This window comes from Diadema antillarum, unplaced genomic scaffold (genome assembly GCF_040938485.1).
Source record: "Diadema antillarum isolate AM-2024a unplaced genomic scaffold, OU_Dant_1.0 scf00000094, whole genome shotgun sequence".
Taxonomy (NCBI): Eukaryota; Metazoa; Echinodermata; class Echinoidea; order Diadematoida; family Diadematidae; genus Diadema; species Diadema antillarum.
Genome location: NW_027270983.1, coordinates 787,818 through 804,143, shown reverse-complemented (window position 1 = coordinate 804,143; position 16,326 = coordinate 787,818). Strand labels below are relative to the sequence as shown.

General features: G+C 39.0%; 1 protein-coding gene across 1 annotated transcript in view; it reads right to left on the bottom strand.

Moving 5' to 3' along the window:
* Positions 1-1,618: 1,618 nt before the first annotated feature.
* LOC139718429 (ATP-binding cassette sub-family A member 2-like) overlaps positions 1,619-16,326 on the bottom strand; it is a 58,922-nt gene continuing 44,214 nt past the window's right edge. Inside the window, exons 36-38 of the mRNA XM_071629901.1 lie at positions 3,940-4,077; positions 2,861-3,068; positions 1,619-2,000 (exon numbers count right to left, since the gene is read on the bottom strand). Of these exons, the coding sequence (XP_071486002.1) occupies positions 1,984-2,000; positions 2,861-3,068; positions 3,940-4,077 (363 nt within the window). The 3' untranslated portion in view covers positions 1,619-1,983. The remainder of the gene's footprint in view (positions 2,001-2,860; positions 3,069-3,939; positions 4,078-16,326) is intronic.

Below are 16,326 nucleotides of genomic sequence, written 5' to 3'. Positions count from 1 at the left end.
TACTATGCACATTCACAACACTGTGAAATGCTTAGAACACTCTAAAAAAAAAAAAGAGCCTCTACCTCTGAGTGAAAACTGACCACATATGATGTAAATACATCTGTACTGAATTACACAGTAAAATTGCCGAATCATGTATGTACAGAATAGCACCTTTTAAAGTCAGCATCATTGCACAAAGTCAGTATTTCTGCTCCACATTACAAATGAAGTAAATCAGGGTCCCTCACCTCCCTTCTGTTTGAGTTAAATACAACATACTGGTACAATTTACATAGCACTTCCAGGGTTAGGGAGGGGCTACCCTTTTCGAGGGCAGCAGTCCAATATCTGTGCGGGATTTTACAGACCCACTTTAATGATGATATAACACAGGAAAAATTAATCACAAGAAACTTCACACAGCAAACAAGTCATACTTCACATAAAGTAAATATGGCCTTTTTCTCAAAGAAAAAAAAAATGCAATAAATGTCACATAACAACTCGAGACAAAACACCTGTAGATTAACCAATTACTCTGCAAAGATGCGGAAATATTTGTAAAGCACCAAGGCTAGAAATAGAATCTCGTACCAACTTGGACCAATGCCCTAACAGAAAATTACTTCTTTTGCCACAATGAAGAAATACACATCACCATGATGACAAAAAATGCCCATGTGAAATCAAAGCTTTGGATTTTTTTGTTTAGTTTTTTTTTTTATTATTATTACGGGAGCACACCACAGGTTAAAAAAGCAAGCATACAAAATAAGCCTCACATTACTTTATTTCAAGAAATACATATCACATTTCAGAGGGAAATACTACATGTACAGTGTATGTACACCGAAGGCCTCTACAGTTTGGCACAAATATCACCCGACAATGATCTTGTCTTTTGGTACCATTCGTTTGGCTTTCTTTACCCCCTCACAAGCATCCAAGTACACCAATGGCTGCACAAATGGTTGTGACTTCAACTTGCTGTACACTGTATTGAAACACTAAAGAACACAGGACCTTCCATAACGATTTGAACCATCCTCTCACCCAGTGAGAGATGATAAAGTTTGCTAGACATGTGAGAGAGAGGAAAGTGAGGTCCAGCTACCAAGATTCTACTCGCTCCTTTCTCTCCTACTTTACTGACAAGACTACCAGCACAAAAGGCGCAGTCAGACTGGCAAAAGATCAAGAAGTTTAAGATCGCAAAGTTTGGGCCATTGGAACGTGCGCAAGAAAGAGTGCGCCGTCCAGTGGCTAGTGATTGTGACGTAACAATGCACATCTGTACGTGACAATGGCCTCGCGCTTCCGAGACACCGCTCACAAACAGATCAAGAAGTTTCGCGGGAAGTTCCGCGAGAAGTTTGCGGTCACACTGGCAAAACTTCAAGTTCTTAAAGATGGCGATCTTAAACTTCTCGATCTTTTGCCAGCCTGACTGGTCATAAAGTCTGAGTCATGCCTTTAATACATATCTCCCTGTTGGATGATCTCACATTATTTCTATCTCATAGCCAGATGAGGGAGAGTTAGGGGAAGCCTTCATAACAAAGGGGGTAAAACGGGGAAAATCTTCCATGCGAGCACCCTTCTGCAATGGTTTTTCTGCTTAGAGTTGCTTGTCGTTTGACTCCTGTTGTTCACTGGGCTCTCCATTCTCCAGTTTCAACTCCCAAAATGTTGATGTTTCCAATTAATGCAGTCATTTTCTTGCTCTTTAAAGCCAAGATATTTCATTTTTCTGAACTTATCAAGGTTCAAATTGCCCTTTGCTATTTTTGGTGTTGAGAAAGCTGTATCCTCCTTTCATGTTTTCACAATGTGACAATGCACCTCTATTGTGCATCAACCTCACCATCTCACAACAGACAAGGCAAACTACACCTTTGATTGCAGCTAGAAGATGCGTAGATGAATTCTCCACACAGTGGAGGAACAGGACGTACAAAATTCACTGGCACCACACTGCAAAAGCATCAGACTTCAATGTCAAAGGTCAAGTGTGGCTGTAGATAGACAAGAGAAAAGACAAGAAAATATGATATGAGATTGCAAAATGTTATCAAAGGTGAATCAGTACTACATAACGTAAGGTAGGCAAGTGCAACAGAAACCTCTTTTATCGCACTGATGCTTCTAACGTTTGTCACTTTGTACACTCGATACTCAAGCTTACAGATCACAGGCAATTTGGATACTTTGATGATTTACAGGCCAGTCTACCATCTAATGTGATTGATCATTGTTAGTTTTTTGTGGGTGCTGGTGTTGTCTCCCAGTCACCTTGCAATAAAACTATTTGAGATAGAATTTGATGTAAAAAGACTCAACAGTGCGGTACTATGAGCCAAATATCAATTTATCTCAGTCTAAGCCACACAGTACAGTCAAGAATCTGCTAACTATTCAATAATTCCATTCCTAACTATTCAATAATTCCACTCCAATTCTAATGTGTTAACTTTGGGCCAAACTGTTCTCCCTATACCCATTAAAAATGCATAAGATAAAACAAGGATTCCAGTGGTAACTGTAATGAATAGGCAAGTACTGAAGGGAAGCAAACACACAAAAAAGGGCATTTTCATAACTACCTGTGCAGCACAAGACAAACTGATTCCTTGCAATACGTACTGTTCAGTATAGGCTGGTATCACACTTTGGCTACACAAACGTAGGCACACATCAAATTATGGCAAACATATACATGATACACATTACAAACATTATCTGTCATCTAATAACATTGTCTAACACATTGACAGTGTTATGCACAGGATGGCTTTCACTTCTCAGTGATCACCTACACACTCTTATTCTGCGGCTGTGTCTGGCACAGAAACAGATTCAAGACTTCTCTTCTAACCTAAGATAAATGTGGTCATACTCACGCTGTTCTTGCTGAACTTGAGCACGAACTCATCGTCGGAGTCCGATTCCAGGTGACTCTCATCGAGGAGCATGGACTGCATCTCCAATTTGTTTCGTCGCCATAGCTTCACGCTGCTCTTCCTACGACCAGATGACTTTGAATCCTCATGGCCAACCTGCTGCTTGGCAAAGCTGATAAACACCTACATATAAAGTGTGCAGACAAAAATATAATAAATTTGCATCAAATATTCATGTCATCTTAAGGTCAAGAAATGACTGAGTAGATGCGAAGATACAATATTGACACAAGAGGACACAAACATGAACACAAGCTATGACACTGAAAGGGAGACAAGCAGACAGAAAGAAGACAGACACAGGGCAGGAAGAAACATCACAAATTTTTTGATGCCATCATGCAACATTCTACAACTTGATAGTAATTAGTACACCATAAAGTCAAAATGCTTAATCAATCATAGATACATTGGTGTAGTATCAAACAGGAACTTCCACAAGCCATAGTCATCAGGGGTTTTTTCCCTACCAAGGAAGCCGTACACTGTGCATCTGATGTTAAAACTTCATCTGTACAATTGCCCTCATTGTCACTGTCTTGAATAGCTAGTGTGCACCACTGAATTCAGGGATGATATTGTCATTTGCTGAAAAAAAATTGGAAATCTAAATTTTCAGGTGATTTTGATACATGGAAAAAGCAAAATGTGTATAGACTTGAGGGGGAAAAAAATCTGTTGTCAGATTTAAATCTACAAAATATCATGCCTGTGAATTTCAATTTGTTAAGCAATGCCACCAAGGAAGCATGGAATGCATTTAAGCAAGCACTGGACAGACAGCTCCAAGTCCCTTCTGGACTGTGCACTGAGGACAAATCGCCTGGCCCCAGGGCACAACCAATGTTTGCAGGGGACTTGAATCAGGGACCTAATGAGAAATAATTCATGGTCTTTAATCTATGTAACTAGTCACAACAAGCTCTCCTTGCAAGATTGGAAAGATATAATCACAATGATGATGATATATACATGAAGAGGCAGACTGACTTACATCGTCTAGAGTAGTCTGGCTGACGGAGTAATCCTTGATGTGAAGCATGGACCTGACATCCTCTAGCTGGCTAAAGATGGCTGCCAAGTCAACGTGATCAAACTTGATGCTGTATTGTACCATGTTGAAGTGTTCCTCCTGCAATCCACGGACAGAAATACCAATCAGAATTATTCATGCCTTTCATATAAAGTGGGTGAAACAGAATTCTGAAATATCCTACCTGCTGATTCTAACACATTCAAAAGTATATCAAAATATCAAACCTGTTTCAATAGATTCCTGAATGGCAGTCTCAATCATTCTAGAGTTTTCTATTAAAGCTAATCTGTGTCTAATACTGCACAGACAGGTGCATTAAAAAAGGAATTTTCTCCACTGTAGATTTCAGTACGCATTTTCACTTTCAACCTAAATCAGCAGCAAAGAGAGTCTACAAACCATATTTTCTGTAAACATTAGAGCTCATTTGCACCTTCAAAATATTTGTTCAAAGCAAATGAATTGACAGTATTAACTCTTAATGTGCCAGGCCCAAAACCCCTAACGTGCCAGAGATTTTTAGCCAGTGCTCGGAAGCTCCGAATCTGGATAGACAGGGTAATTTCAAACTGTCATATCTCTGTAATTACTGCTTGTTTTGAAATGTTGTCTGCACAAAAAATGTGGAGAAATGGTAATTCTTTCGTGCCATGTCGTCAGTTTGCAGTAATATTTATCCTAATTTGAAATATTGCTGAAAGAAATCATATCATAAAAAAATTATTAAGAAATTTTGGGTAGCATGAAAAGGAAGAATTAATTGTGAATTTTCTTCAATAGAACGTGTGTTTGACTCTGTGACAAAGTTTTAGATATACATTTTTTCTTTCGAATGATACCACATTTGTCAACTAGAGTCGTATACTTTCAAAGATATTCGCAGTTTGTTTTGCCCATGCAATTTACTTTTTTGACCGAGTAGTTCATTCCCAAACTTTGGTTATTTAGTCCCGGTTCCTCTTTGAGAGTAAAGGTAATTGTCCCGGGTCTTGGAGGAGAGTCTTTCCACTCTTTTATCCATTTGAGCAGGAAGTGCCAACAGTAATCCCTCTTTTGTTAGTGTGAGGGGCGAGCGTGCCCTATTGAAATCGGCAGTCCTTTGTCGGTGAGGGGCTCGTTCGCGTGCGAGCCCATAGTCACAGGCGGAGATAATCCGAGGATGCCTTGAACAATGTGCTACACTGTCGGACCAAAAAATATCTTATTGACAATGCGGCGCATGCCTTCCTTATTATTTCATCAAAAGTCTACGAGTAATCGATCAATGGTCAGTTCCTTGTTTTGCGTAGCTACCCACCACCAAAGCGATCGCGGCATGACTAAAGTGTAACCTTAGTAACTTCATAACAACGACGCGTGTTTGGCTCACAACAAGCGATTTACTCACAGCACCACGAGGACAGCCGCTGAAACCTGCAATTGAAGCCACGTGCTTGTTGCGCCTAGCGCTGGTTGAAACCAGATACGTGGAACAAAGTGGAATTTGAAAATATAGCACTACACATATCTACATAATCCTCATTCTGAAACGTTCACCAGATTTTGAAGAGCAATCAGACCCTCATCTAGGTCTAATATTCCCGCGAACTGTATGCGAACATCGTTTTGTAGGAATATGAAATTCTCAAACTAATTAGTCTATTTCAAAATGAAGGACATAATGGCACACAGACCAAGAACTACACATCCATATGAAATAAACAAAGGTTACTGATAGTTCATTTGCGTGCACTGCAGTGCGGTGATTCGGGGGGGGGGGGGGAGGCGTAAAGAAAGGGAGAGAGTGATTTTTGGTTTGCGTATTTCTGAATATTTCAAAAGATTTTGATCGGTAACAATATCATTGTTTACTGAAATTATTTTGGAGCTTAGTGAGTTTCATTTTCGTATCGCACCAATATTATGACCATGTGAAAAAATCTATTACTTTGCTTTTTGACGTGATCGGTACATTGGGTGTTGGGTAACACTTACAAACAGAATATCAGCGATATTAGAGGTATCCCAGAAATTGTACTTCACTTCGGAAAAGTGTTTTGATGCTGGACCTTCGCATGACGGCAGATTCATTTCCCGACATTTTAACCGCTAACGTCTCACAACCTTAGTAATATCGGAGAAAACTGCAAAATCAGAATGTAAAGTCTAGCACTCATCCGTCGCGAAAGTCATGCATCCACACATCAAAGAATATGATCAAGTCAAGCACGCATCCTTATGTTTTGAAAAAAAAAGAAAATATATATAAAATTGTTAAACATTATATGATTAGTATGATCACGTTATTTGAGGTAAAAAAAAAAAACATGAGGGAAAACATTTGAGGTGCAGTAAAAACTAAAATCTTTCCAACAAAATTACCATGATGCAAAATGACAGAAAGAGAGAATCAAAGGACTTCAAAAATCATCGTACCCGTGTAGCAGCTATAAAGAAGAAGGCAATGCTGGTAAGTGGGATTGAGCCGCCGGGGCAACAAAATATCAAGCAAAGAAACAAGATGTCAATCAATCAAACAAACAAACAACGAAAAGAAACTACAAACATAAAGACAACCTTTAGAAACTCTGCTAATGTGGGCTTTTTTGATGTCATTATCTCTCTTTTGAAATTACGTCTCCTTACTCGCTAATCGCTCGTGATTAGTTTACGTTATTCAGCAGTATAGTCAATACAGCTATCTTCTGTCGGAAGATCTGAGGCGCTTTTCTTATTGCTGCTAATTCTGTTCACTACACGTCTTGTAACTCAGAGTGTCATCTTTTTCTCTAGCAGAAACAGTATTTACACTCTATACTGTCGAAGTTCAGTCGTCCCGGTGTAGCGTAGAATGCTAGCTTCATTATTCATACTTTTCTTTATCAATTTTTATGATTTCGATCACTGATCGTGCCTTTGCATAAATCAAAGTATGTGCTCTGTCTCCCCCTCTCTTTCTCTCTCCCTCACTCTCTCTTTATATCTTGCCCCTCAACTTCTTCATTTCTGATCGTTGACTTGTTATTCACATTAGGCATAATTGACTGTGAAGTTACGATAATCTCAATGTCAATAGTAATCACTATCGCTGCAAAGGAAGGGGGAAGTTTTCGCCGTCTGATTCATGAGTTCAATTAGATACACTCAATGATGATAATAATTATACATAATAAATGAATGCATGTACACGCCAAATACAGAATGAGCTGTTTTTCACGTTTGTAGTTTCGTATACACCCATGCAATCACTCGTATGCTGTAGGATGCATATAGGATGATGCTTCATTTCGCTACAAACTGAAGGGTTTCAAGGAATGAATGCAGAACACAGGTGGTACTGAAACTCATATTTTGTTGTGCACAGAAATGAAGCAAAATATGCTATAGGCAAAGGGAGTCGAAGTAATTCCTGTCAAAGATTAATTTGGAAACGTGTTTTACTGACCTAAAAACTCAAACCATGTTCAATAAAGCGTAGGTGTCACGCTAGTATATAAGTTTCATTCACAGGCTTCGACTATAACTATCATAGGGCTCTTCTAGTCTTCATAAAACATGTATCGTTTTCTTGCAGCTCCGCGATGCTCACTGCATTTGAAAGTCGACCGAAAGAACTCTCACAAAAGGCGAAGTTTGTATATGCTTATACTGCGTTTATTCATGAACAAAAGCTTCCTTTGAACATGCAAAATCTTCACAACTTATGCTACCATCAGGGGAGGTCTCTTGAATTCTTGGTTTCTGTTCTGTACGTTGCTCTGATTGACTCTTCTTTCTTGGTAAAGACCCTATCTGCGCTAATGATAATCATTTTCAATTTTTTCTCACAGTCCGTCGAAATCAGAGGCCTTCCTTCAACACCCTGTCATTACCACATTCTTCATACAAGGTACCCCACGTATTTCAAGTACCTGTATACAGCTTGTTGATTTTCTTTTTTTGATAACAATTAGATGCATTACTGACATAATCACTTCTTGAAAAATGTACACGAAAATCGTTGGCACAATGCATACAGTCAATCCACGTTGCTATAGACATGATGGAGGATGGTTATGGAAATACATGATGTACGGACCCATCACGACAGCCACGTCCCACCGGTATCGAGACAGGAGTAATGCAACAGGAATGGACAGAATTTGAATCTGTTTTAAAAAATTGAATAATACAGAGCTAAAAAATGATAGTTTGATTTTTTTTAAGAACATGTGAATACCTCTAGTATCCAAAATTCACGGAAATGGGTATTGTACTACCCGCGATCTTCAATTCTGATCTGTGGTAACAGCGAGTTCTTCAGATCGGCGACGCTAACATCAAGACGGCGCAGATTCCCGTGTTGGACAATGATCATGGCTGTTGGCTGTGTCGCGCATGTTCAGAACATAATGATCTGCCTGATTAGCGTCCTCTTAGCGTTTGCGAGGCAAATCTTTAGTTCGTGTTTATACCACTGTGTGGTCAAGATGAGAGAGATGAATGGCAAGTTTTATGATTGAAACTTGTCTGTGTTCTTTCTTTCCTTTTTCTCGCAAAAGCTGATTGCTTTTCTTATAGGCTACAACAACACGGTATTATGTATCCTGAAGAAGCTTTGCAAAGCGGAATAAACAAAAAAATCTGACTGCAGCATGAAGGAGAAGCATTTTATGTTCTGCTTTACATGGTACATATTTTGTCCTATACTATTATGACAGAGAAGAAGCGCCGTCTTAGGTTATCAAGCGCAGTCGTTATAACATTACTGTCAATATATATATATATATATATATATATATATATACTTCTATATACATGTCGGTAGAAAAGATGAAGAAGTAGAATGGTAATGAATTTTGAAAGTCCAAATGTGCTAATAAATAGCACTGTTGGACTGTCAAAATGCAGTACCACTCTACTTGTTTATCTTTTCTTTACTGGTACCAACACGCGGACTATGAGTTTCATAATACATAATCATAATCTATATATATATAGCATACAAGGTGAAGCGGCTTGGCCTCCTACGTTGTGGGTGCTGCATTATATTCATGTGTAGGTGTGACGGGAAAGACTGCTCGCAGATGTTGCAGTAATGTTCACTAATAGCCTTTTACTCTCCCAAGCTTTCGACCGAGTTACCAGTCTTTTTCAAGGGCTTGGAACGTAAACACAAAAGCAGAAAAGCAACCAATTTGCATACATTTGAACAGAATATGGCAAAATCGTATATAAAGGTATATATATATATATATATATATATATATATATATATACATATATATATATATATATCACAACAGTAGGTCAATATAAACTCCGTTGGAGACGTAAATTTGACGCATTTTCGCCCATAGGGCTTTGTCAAGTCAATACATTTGACACTTTACGTCTCCAACGGAGTTTATATTGACCTACTGTAGTGAATCTATACTTTCTTAGGACTCCGAGAAGAAACTATTTGTTGCTGATTATATATATATATATGTATATATATATATATATATATATATATATATATATATATATATATATATATGAAATGAGAGAGACAGAGCGAGAAAGAGAAGGCGCCTTGTACAGAACAAGTGTACAGTAGCTACTTCATTATTCATCCAGGGTGAGAAGATAAGGGCATTCACGAACGTAGTTCAACGAATGTGTATATACGTGGAACATGTACGTTGAATTATCTATACGTCCATGAATGCCTTTATCTATTCCCACTCTGCATATTATGTATGTATGTATATCTTTTAAATCGACATGACAATGCTTTATTGAAATGAATATTTAATTTCTTTTCAATATTTAGTTCGTTGACATACTTGATGAAACCTAGATTTACAGCCCACAATCAATTGCGCGATAATATAGTCTGTCACAATCATTCACGTGTTTGATTCTGCTGGCAGAAAAGGTACAATAATTATGACAGGGAAAAGGTAAGGTTGACATTCGCAATTGAGGTGTTGCCAGTTCAAAACACTCATTCCCCATTAGTTTACGAGTGTTTACACACCGATATTCTTGTTTCGACGGGATATGTTCATATATTTCCATAGTTTGACCAACAAAATACTGACACATGTTTTTCGAATGTAACAAACCATGACCAAGGTTGGATATCAAGGCCTTCTTTTGTTTGAGGCGGTCTTTCGGTAGGCGCTTTCATCTATGCAAATAAGGCACTCTTATTGTATTCGCGGTGAGGTGGCGGTGGCCATGAAACATCTATTCACGCGTGCCGCGCCTTTATTATGGGCTAGGTTTTGGAAATAGGCGACACTCTTTCTTTTCAGGTCTTTCAAACGAAAGTTTTATTCTAGAGCTATAATAACCTTTGCTTATACGTGATTGGCGAAGGTATCGAACGTTGATAGTTTTAATCCTGCTATTCTATCACCCGAACTGATCACATTGACTTACATAAGAAGGGGGAAATTGCCAGTGATCATCATTTATCTCGATCGATAGTGTGATTTTTTTATGCACATGTGAATACCTCTAGTATCCAAAATTCATGGAAATGGGTATTCTACTACCCGCGATCTTCAATTCTGATCTGTGGTAACAGCGAGTTCTTCAGATCGGCGACGCTAACATCAAGACGGCGCAGCCTCCCGTGTTGGACAATGATTATGGCTGTTGGCTGTGTCGCGCATGTTCAGAACATAATGATCTGCCTGATTAGCGTCCTCTTAGCGTTTGCGTGGCAAATCTTTAGTTCGTGTTTATACCACTGTGTGGTCAAGATGAGAGAGATGAATGGCAAGTTTTACGTTTGAAACTTGTCTGTGTTCTTTCTTTCCTTTTTCTCACAGAAGCTGATTGCTTTTCTTATAGGCTACAACAACACGGTATTATGTATGCTGAAGAAGCTTTGCAAAACGGGATAAAAAAAAATCTGACTGAAGCATGAAGGAGAAGCATTTTTATGTTCTGCTTTACATGGTACATATTTTGTCCTATACTATTATGACAGAGAAGAAGCGCCGTCCTAGGTTATCAAGTGCAGTTGTTATAACATTGCTGAATTTATAATTGTATGTAAGATACATATATTTTGGTATATATATATATATATATATATATATATATATATATATATATATTTCTATATACATGTAGACAGAAAAAATGATGATGAAGATGAAGACTGTCAAAATGCATTACCACTCTACTTTTTCATCTTTTCTATACCTACTGGTACCAACACGCGGACTGAACGTTTCATTATATATAATCATATATATATACAACATATAAGGTGAAGCGGGCTTGGCCTCCTACGTTGTGGGTGCTGAATTATATTTATGTGTAGGTGTGAGGGGAAAGACTGCTCGCAGACGTTGCAGTAATGTTCACTAATAGCCTTTTACTCTCCCAAGCTTTCGACGGAGTTACCAGTCTTTTTCAAGGGCTTGGGACGTAAACACAAAAGCGCGCAAAAAAGCAACCAATTTGCATACATTTGAACAGAATAAGGCAAAATTATATATATTATAAAGATACACATATGTGTATTAAAATATGAATATATATATATATATATATATATATATATATATATATATGTTGATAAGGTAGCCCACGTGTTGGCAAGATAAAAAGATAAGTAACAAAGCTGTAACAAAGTTCATGCTGTATTCACCAACGGTTTATTTCTTCACACAAATTTTCGAGCGTCTCGCCGCCCTTTCTCAAGTGTTGATACTGAGAGAACAATAACAAAATTCATTTTATTTTATTGTACTATTCATTGTATTTTTGTTACTTATCTTTATATATATATATATATATATATATATATATATATATATATGAAATGAGAGAGACAGAGCGAGAAAGAGAAGGCGCCTTGTACAGAACAAGTGTACAGTAGCTACTTCATTATTCATCCAGGGTGAGAAGATAAGGGCATTCACGAACGTAGTTCAACGAATGTGTATATACTGTATATACGTGAAACATGTACGTTGAGTTATCTGTACGTCCATGAATGCCTTTATCTTTTCCCACTCTGTATATATGAGTGTATATATATATATATATATATATATATATATATATGTACATGTGTCTTTTAAATCGACATGGTAATGGTTTATTGAAATGAATGTACTTCATTTTATTACAATGTTTAGTTCGTTGACATATTTGATGAAACTTAGATTTACTGACTAAAATCAACTGCATGATAATTATAGTCTGTCACAATTATTAACGCGTTTGAATCTGCTGGCAGAAAAGGTACAATATAACAGGGAAAAGGTAAGGTTGACATTCGCAATTGAAGTACTGCCAGTTCAAAACACTCATTCCCAATTATTTTACGAGTGTTTACAGACCGATATTCTTGTTTCGACAGGATATTTTCATGTATTTCCATAGTTTGACCAACAAAATACTGACACATGTTTTTCGAATGTAATAGACCATGACCAAGGTTGGGTGTCAAGGCCTTCTTTTGTTTGAGGCGGTCTTTCGGTAGGCGCTTTCATCTATGCAAATAAGGCACTCTTATTGTATCCGCGGTGAGGTGGCGGTGGCCATGAAACATCTATTCACGCGTGCCGCGTCTTTATTATGGGCTAGGTTTTGGAAATAGGCGGTACTCTTTCTTTTCAGGTCTTTCAAACGATAGTTTTATTCTAGAGCTATAATAACCTTTGCTTATACGTGATTGGCGAAGGTATCGAACGTTGATAGTTTTAATCCTGCTATTCTATCACCCGAACTGATCACACTGACTTACATAAGAAGGGGGAAATTGCCAGTGATCATCATTTATCTCGATCTCTCCTGCGATTCAACAACGTTACTGCTTCATAATCTCTAAATACTCTATCAGTCTCTCCTGAATGAGCTAAAGTGTGCTCGCTTCTATGGCTCCACCGAGAAAACGGCGAAGGCGTGAGTTCACTGCCGAAGAGGTCCGTGATTTCATGTTGGACTCTGACTTCGAAATCGAGGATATTGTAGATAACAACTGGGAAGAAGACACGCAATCATCTCGTAGCAGTGAAAGCACAGAAGAACGTGATTCCTCACGTCTTCTCCCGGAGTTTGAAGAGCACGGTGAATCACTGTTTGAAGACTCGTCAGGCGACGAAGCTGATGGAGGTGACGATGACCACCTCAATGATCTACCTGCGCCTCATCCAACAACTCATGCTGAACCACTCTCCGATCACGATTGGCGGAGACTTGAGCCTGACGAGCGATTCAAGTCAAGTCGACGAGTGTATGACGACCAACCCAGACTACTTTTCGACGCTGAAGGATTGGAGCCAGTGGACTTTTTTACGAAGTTCTATCCGACTTCCATCTTTGCCCACATAGCAGATGAAACGAACAAGTATGCGCAACAATTCTTCGATTGCCCAGCGCCCCTCCCAGAGGCTTCTCGATTCGGCGTATGGCTGGACACCGATGAGGAGGAGATACGCGCTTTCACCGCACTTCAAATAGCGATGGGACTGGTGTCAAAGCCATCTGTGCCTCAGTACTGGGAAACGAACTCCGACATCTTAGTGACTCCTGGGTTTGCCGACGTCATTTCCAGGAATCGATTTCAGCTATTGAACACCTTCCTACATTTCAATGACAACGAGAAGCTCGTGCCCCGTGGACAGCCCGGTTTCGACCCCCTTCACAAGACGCGCCCTCTCATCGATATGTCCCAGCCGACGTACCTTGAGCATTTCCTTCCCGGGGGATACCTGTCAATCGACGAGAGCTTGGCGCCGTTCAAAGGAAGAATCTCCTACAGACAGTACATCCCAAACAAACCACGGAAATGGGGGATAAAATTCTGGATGCTCTGTGACGCCCAAACGGGATTTTGTCTGCGGTGGCGGCAGTATGTCGGAGCCGAGGGACAAGACAATGGGGACAGCGCCACTGAAGCCCTGGTGAAACAGCTGACGGAGCCATTCTACAACACGGATCGCGTGATCGTGATGGACAACTATTATAGTTCCGTAAAGCTCTACGAGGATCTGTCACGGAACGGACTTGGAGCCTGTGGAACGGTGAGGAGCAACCGACGAGGACTTCCAGAAGAGATCCGACGTGGTGGTCTGCACCTTGCGAAAGGTGACGATCCCGTGTTTTTCGCCAAAGGGAGGGAGATGTCAGCAGTGACTTGGCATGACGTGAAACTCGTGAACGTGCTGTCGACCGTCAGCAGCAACGATCTCAAACAGAAGCAGATACGGAGTAAGAACGCCGAAGGAGGTCGCCGTACGATTCAGAAGCCAGCAACTGTTGACGTGTACAACAGGTTCATGAACGGCGTGGACAAAATGGATCAACGCATGTCCTACTACCGCTACCCTCATAAGAAAATCAAGGGATACCGCGTAACCTACCACTTCACCATGGAAGTAGCTCTCGTGAACGCTTACATCGCATTTCGCATGGCTGGCCACAAGATGTCCACGCGCGACTTCAGATGTCGGGTGATTGAGGGTCTGCTGAACGGCTACAGAGCATCTCGCTATCGTCGGACACCGTCACCTCCCATCGCCGACAACGAGGCAAGACTGACTGAGCGCCACTTCCCAGCAGAGTTCGAAGATCGACAACATCGTCCTGACTGCTACGTGTGTTCGGACCGCAGGAGGGGAAGGCGAAGACAGACGAGGACATACTGCCGACAATGTGGACTTGCTATGTGTTGCATCCCGTGTTTCGAGATCTACCACACCAGAAAAGATTTCCGATCATAGGTCACAAACACTGAGTCTTCTGATGACATGAACTCTAAACAATGTCATGAACTTGTCGTGTATAGGCCTGTCTACCGTTGCTTATAGAATATGCATGTTCAAATTACAGCTCACAGATGGCAAGCATTTCCAGGTGCATGATTCATTGTAATTACATGGACATTATTGGTTTTACGATCCAAGACTGAGATGTATTGAAGTATAATCGCGATATCTGTCTGAACTTCACCCCAAAAGAAACGTTCCGTGTACTCTCACTTGTACTCATTTGCATGTACACAAAACCAGGTGGTTATTGTCTGTCAAATCGATCCCAATTACCAATGATTATGTCATTAGCCAGGGTAACGTGAAATCTTTAGACATGAATTTCTCTGCCAAGTTATCTCTCATATTACATTGCCTATTTACAGTGTACACACAATGTATGTACATTACAATAATGGTGATATTCCCGTAATTGTAAGGATTGGTTATTTATTATCCGTAAGTCTTCGAAATAGTAATTAATAGCATTAAAAAAAATCAAATACTGTACAAAGAGATAAACGTTCATATTGATGATATGGTTATACACAAAATATCAATGACAATGTGATAATTTATTGAGATGTAGCTCACAAGTTCTTGTATTATCAGAAAAGGTTGATATTATGGGTCAAATCGATCCCCATGAGTAACCAGTGATATGCCAGTGATTGTGCCACTAGCAAGTTTATTATCAACTTGTACTAGTAATTTATTTTGTATACATACATATGTCCGACAAATTATGGAATTTTGGATTTGTGTAGTGCTCATTACACTTACAATGTATACTTGTCAGTGGCAATTCTGAATCTCGATGGTATATTGTCGTGTTTATGAATTCAATGGTGTATCTTATCAAACTTTAGATTATGTGGGGTTATTTATGTCATTGTGTAATTATTCCTTGGCTCTTCAACAATAAGTAGCCGCTGTTATGATTTTACAGCGAGTTCCACGATCGCATTTGAATAAGTAATTGTCATATCACCACATATTACATGCATGTAAGTTGTCAATGTAAGAGCAGTGAATTCTTTTCCGGATATCACTAGTCATCGTGTGAATGAGGAATTGAAAATAAAGCATTATTCACAGTGACGAGTGAAAGAGATAAACTATACTCATCTGTTTCTTATTTGTAATTTAATCAGCGTTGCTGAGTGTGTAATGTCAGATCAAAGCTGATCAATTATAGTGAGATTGCAAAACTGAAGTGTATGTAACTACTGAAGGATACTAGTAGTATCTTACGAGAGAAGGTGCAATGTATATTCAGTAACAGGTTGTATATGTGGAGTGAGATCAGTTTGAAGAGAGAATACTATTGCCAGAAAGACAGAGAGAGAGAGAGAGAGAGAGAGAAAGTGACGAATGGAAATGGAACTCGACGTTCCAAAAATAGTTATCTATGACATACAGTATAACGATAATAATAATAATAATAATAATAAACATGTGTGCATATAATATATATATATATATATATATATATATATATATATATATATATGTATATATACATACATATATATATATAAGTATATAAGTATATAATATGCGTATATTTCTTACTCTCTCTCTCTCTCTCTATATATATATATATATATAAATATATATA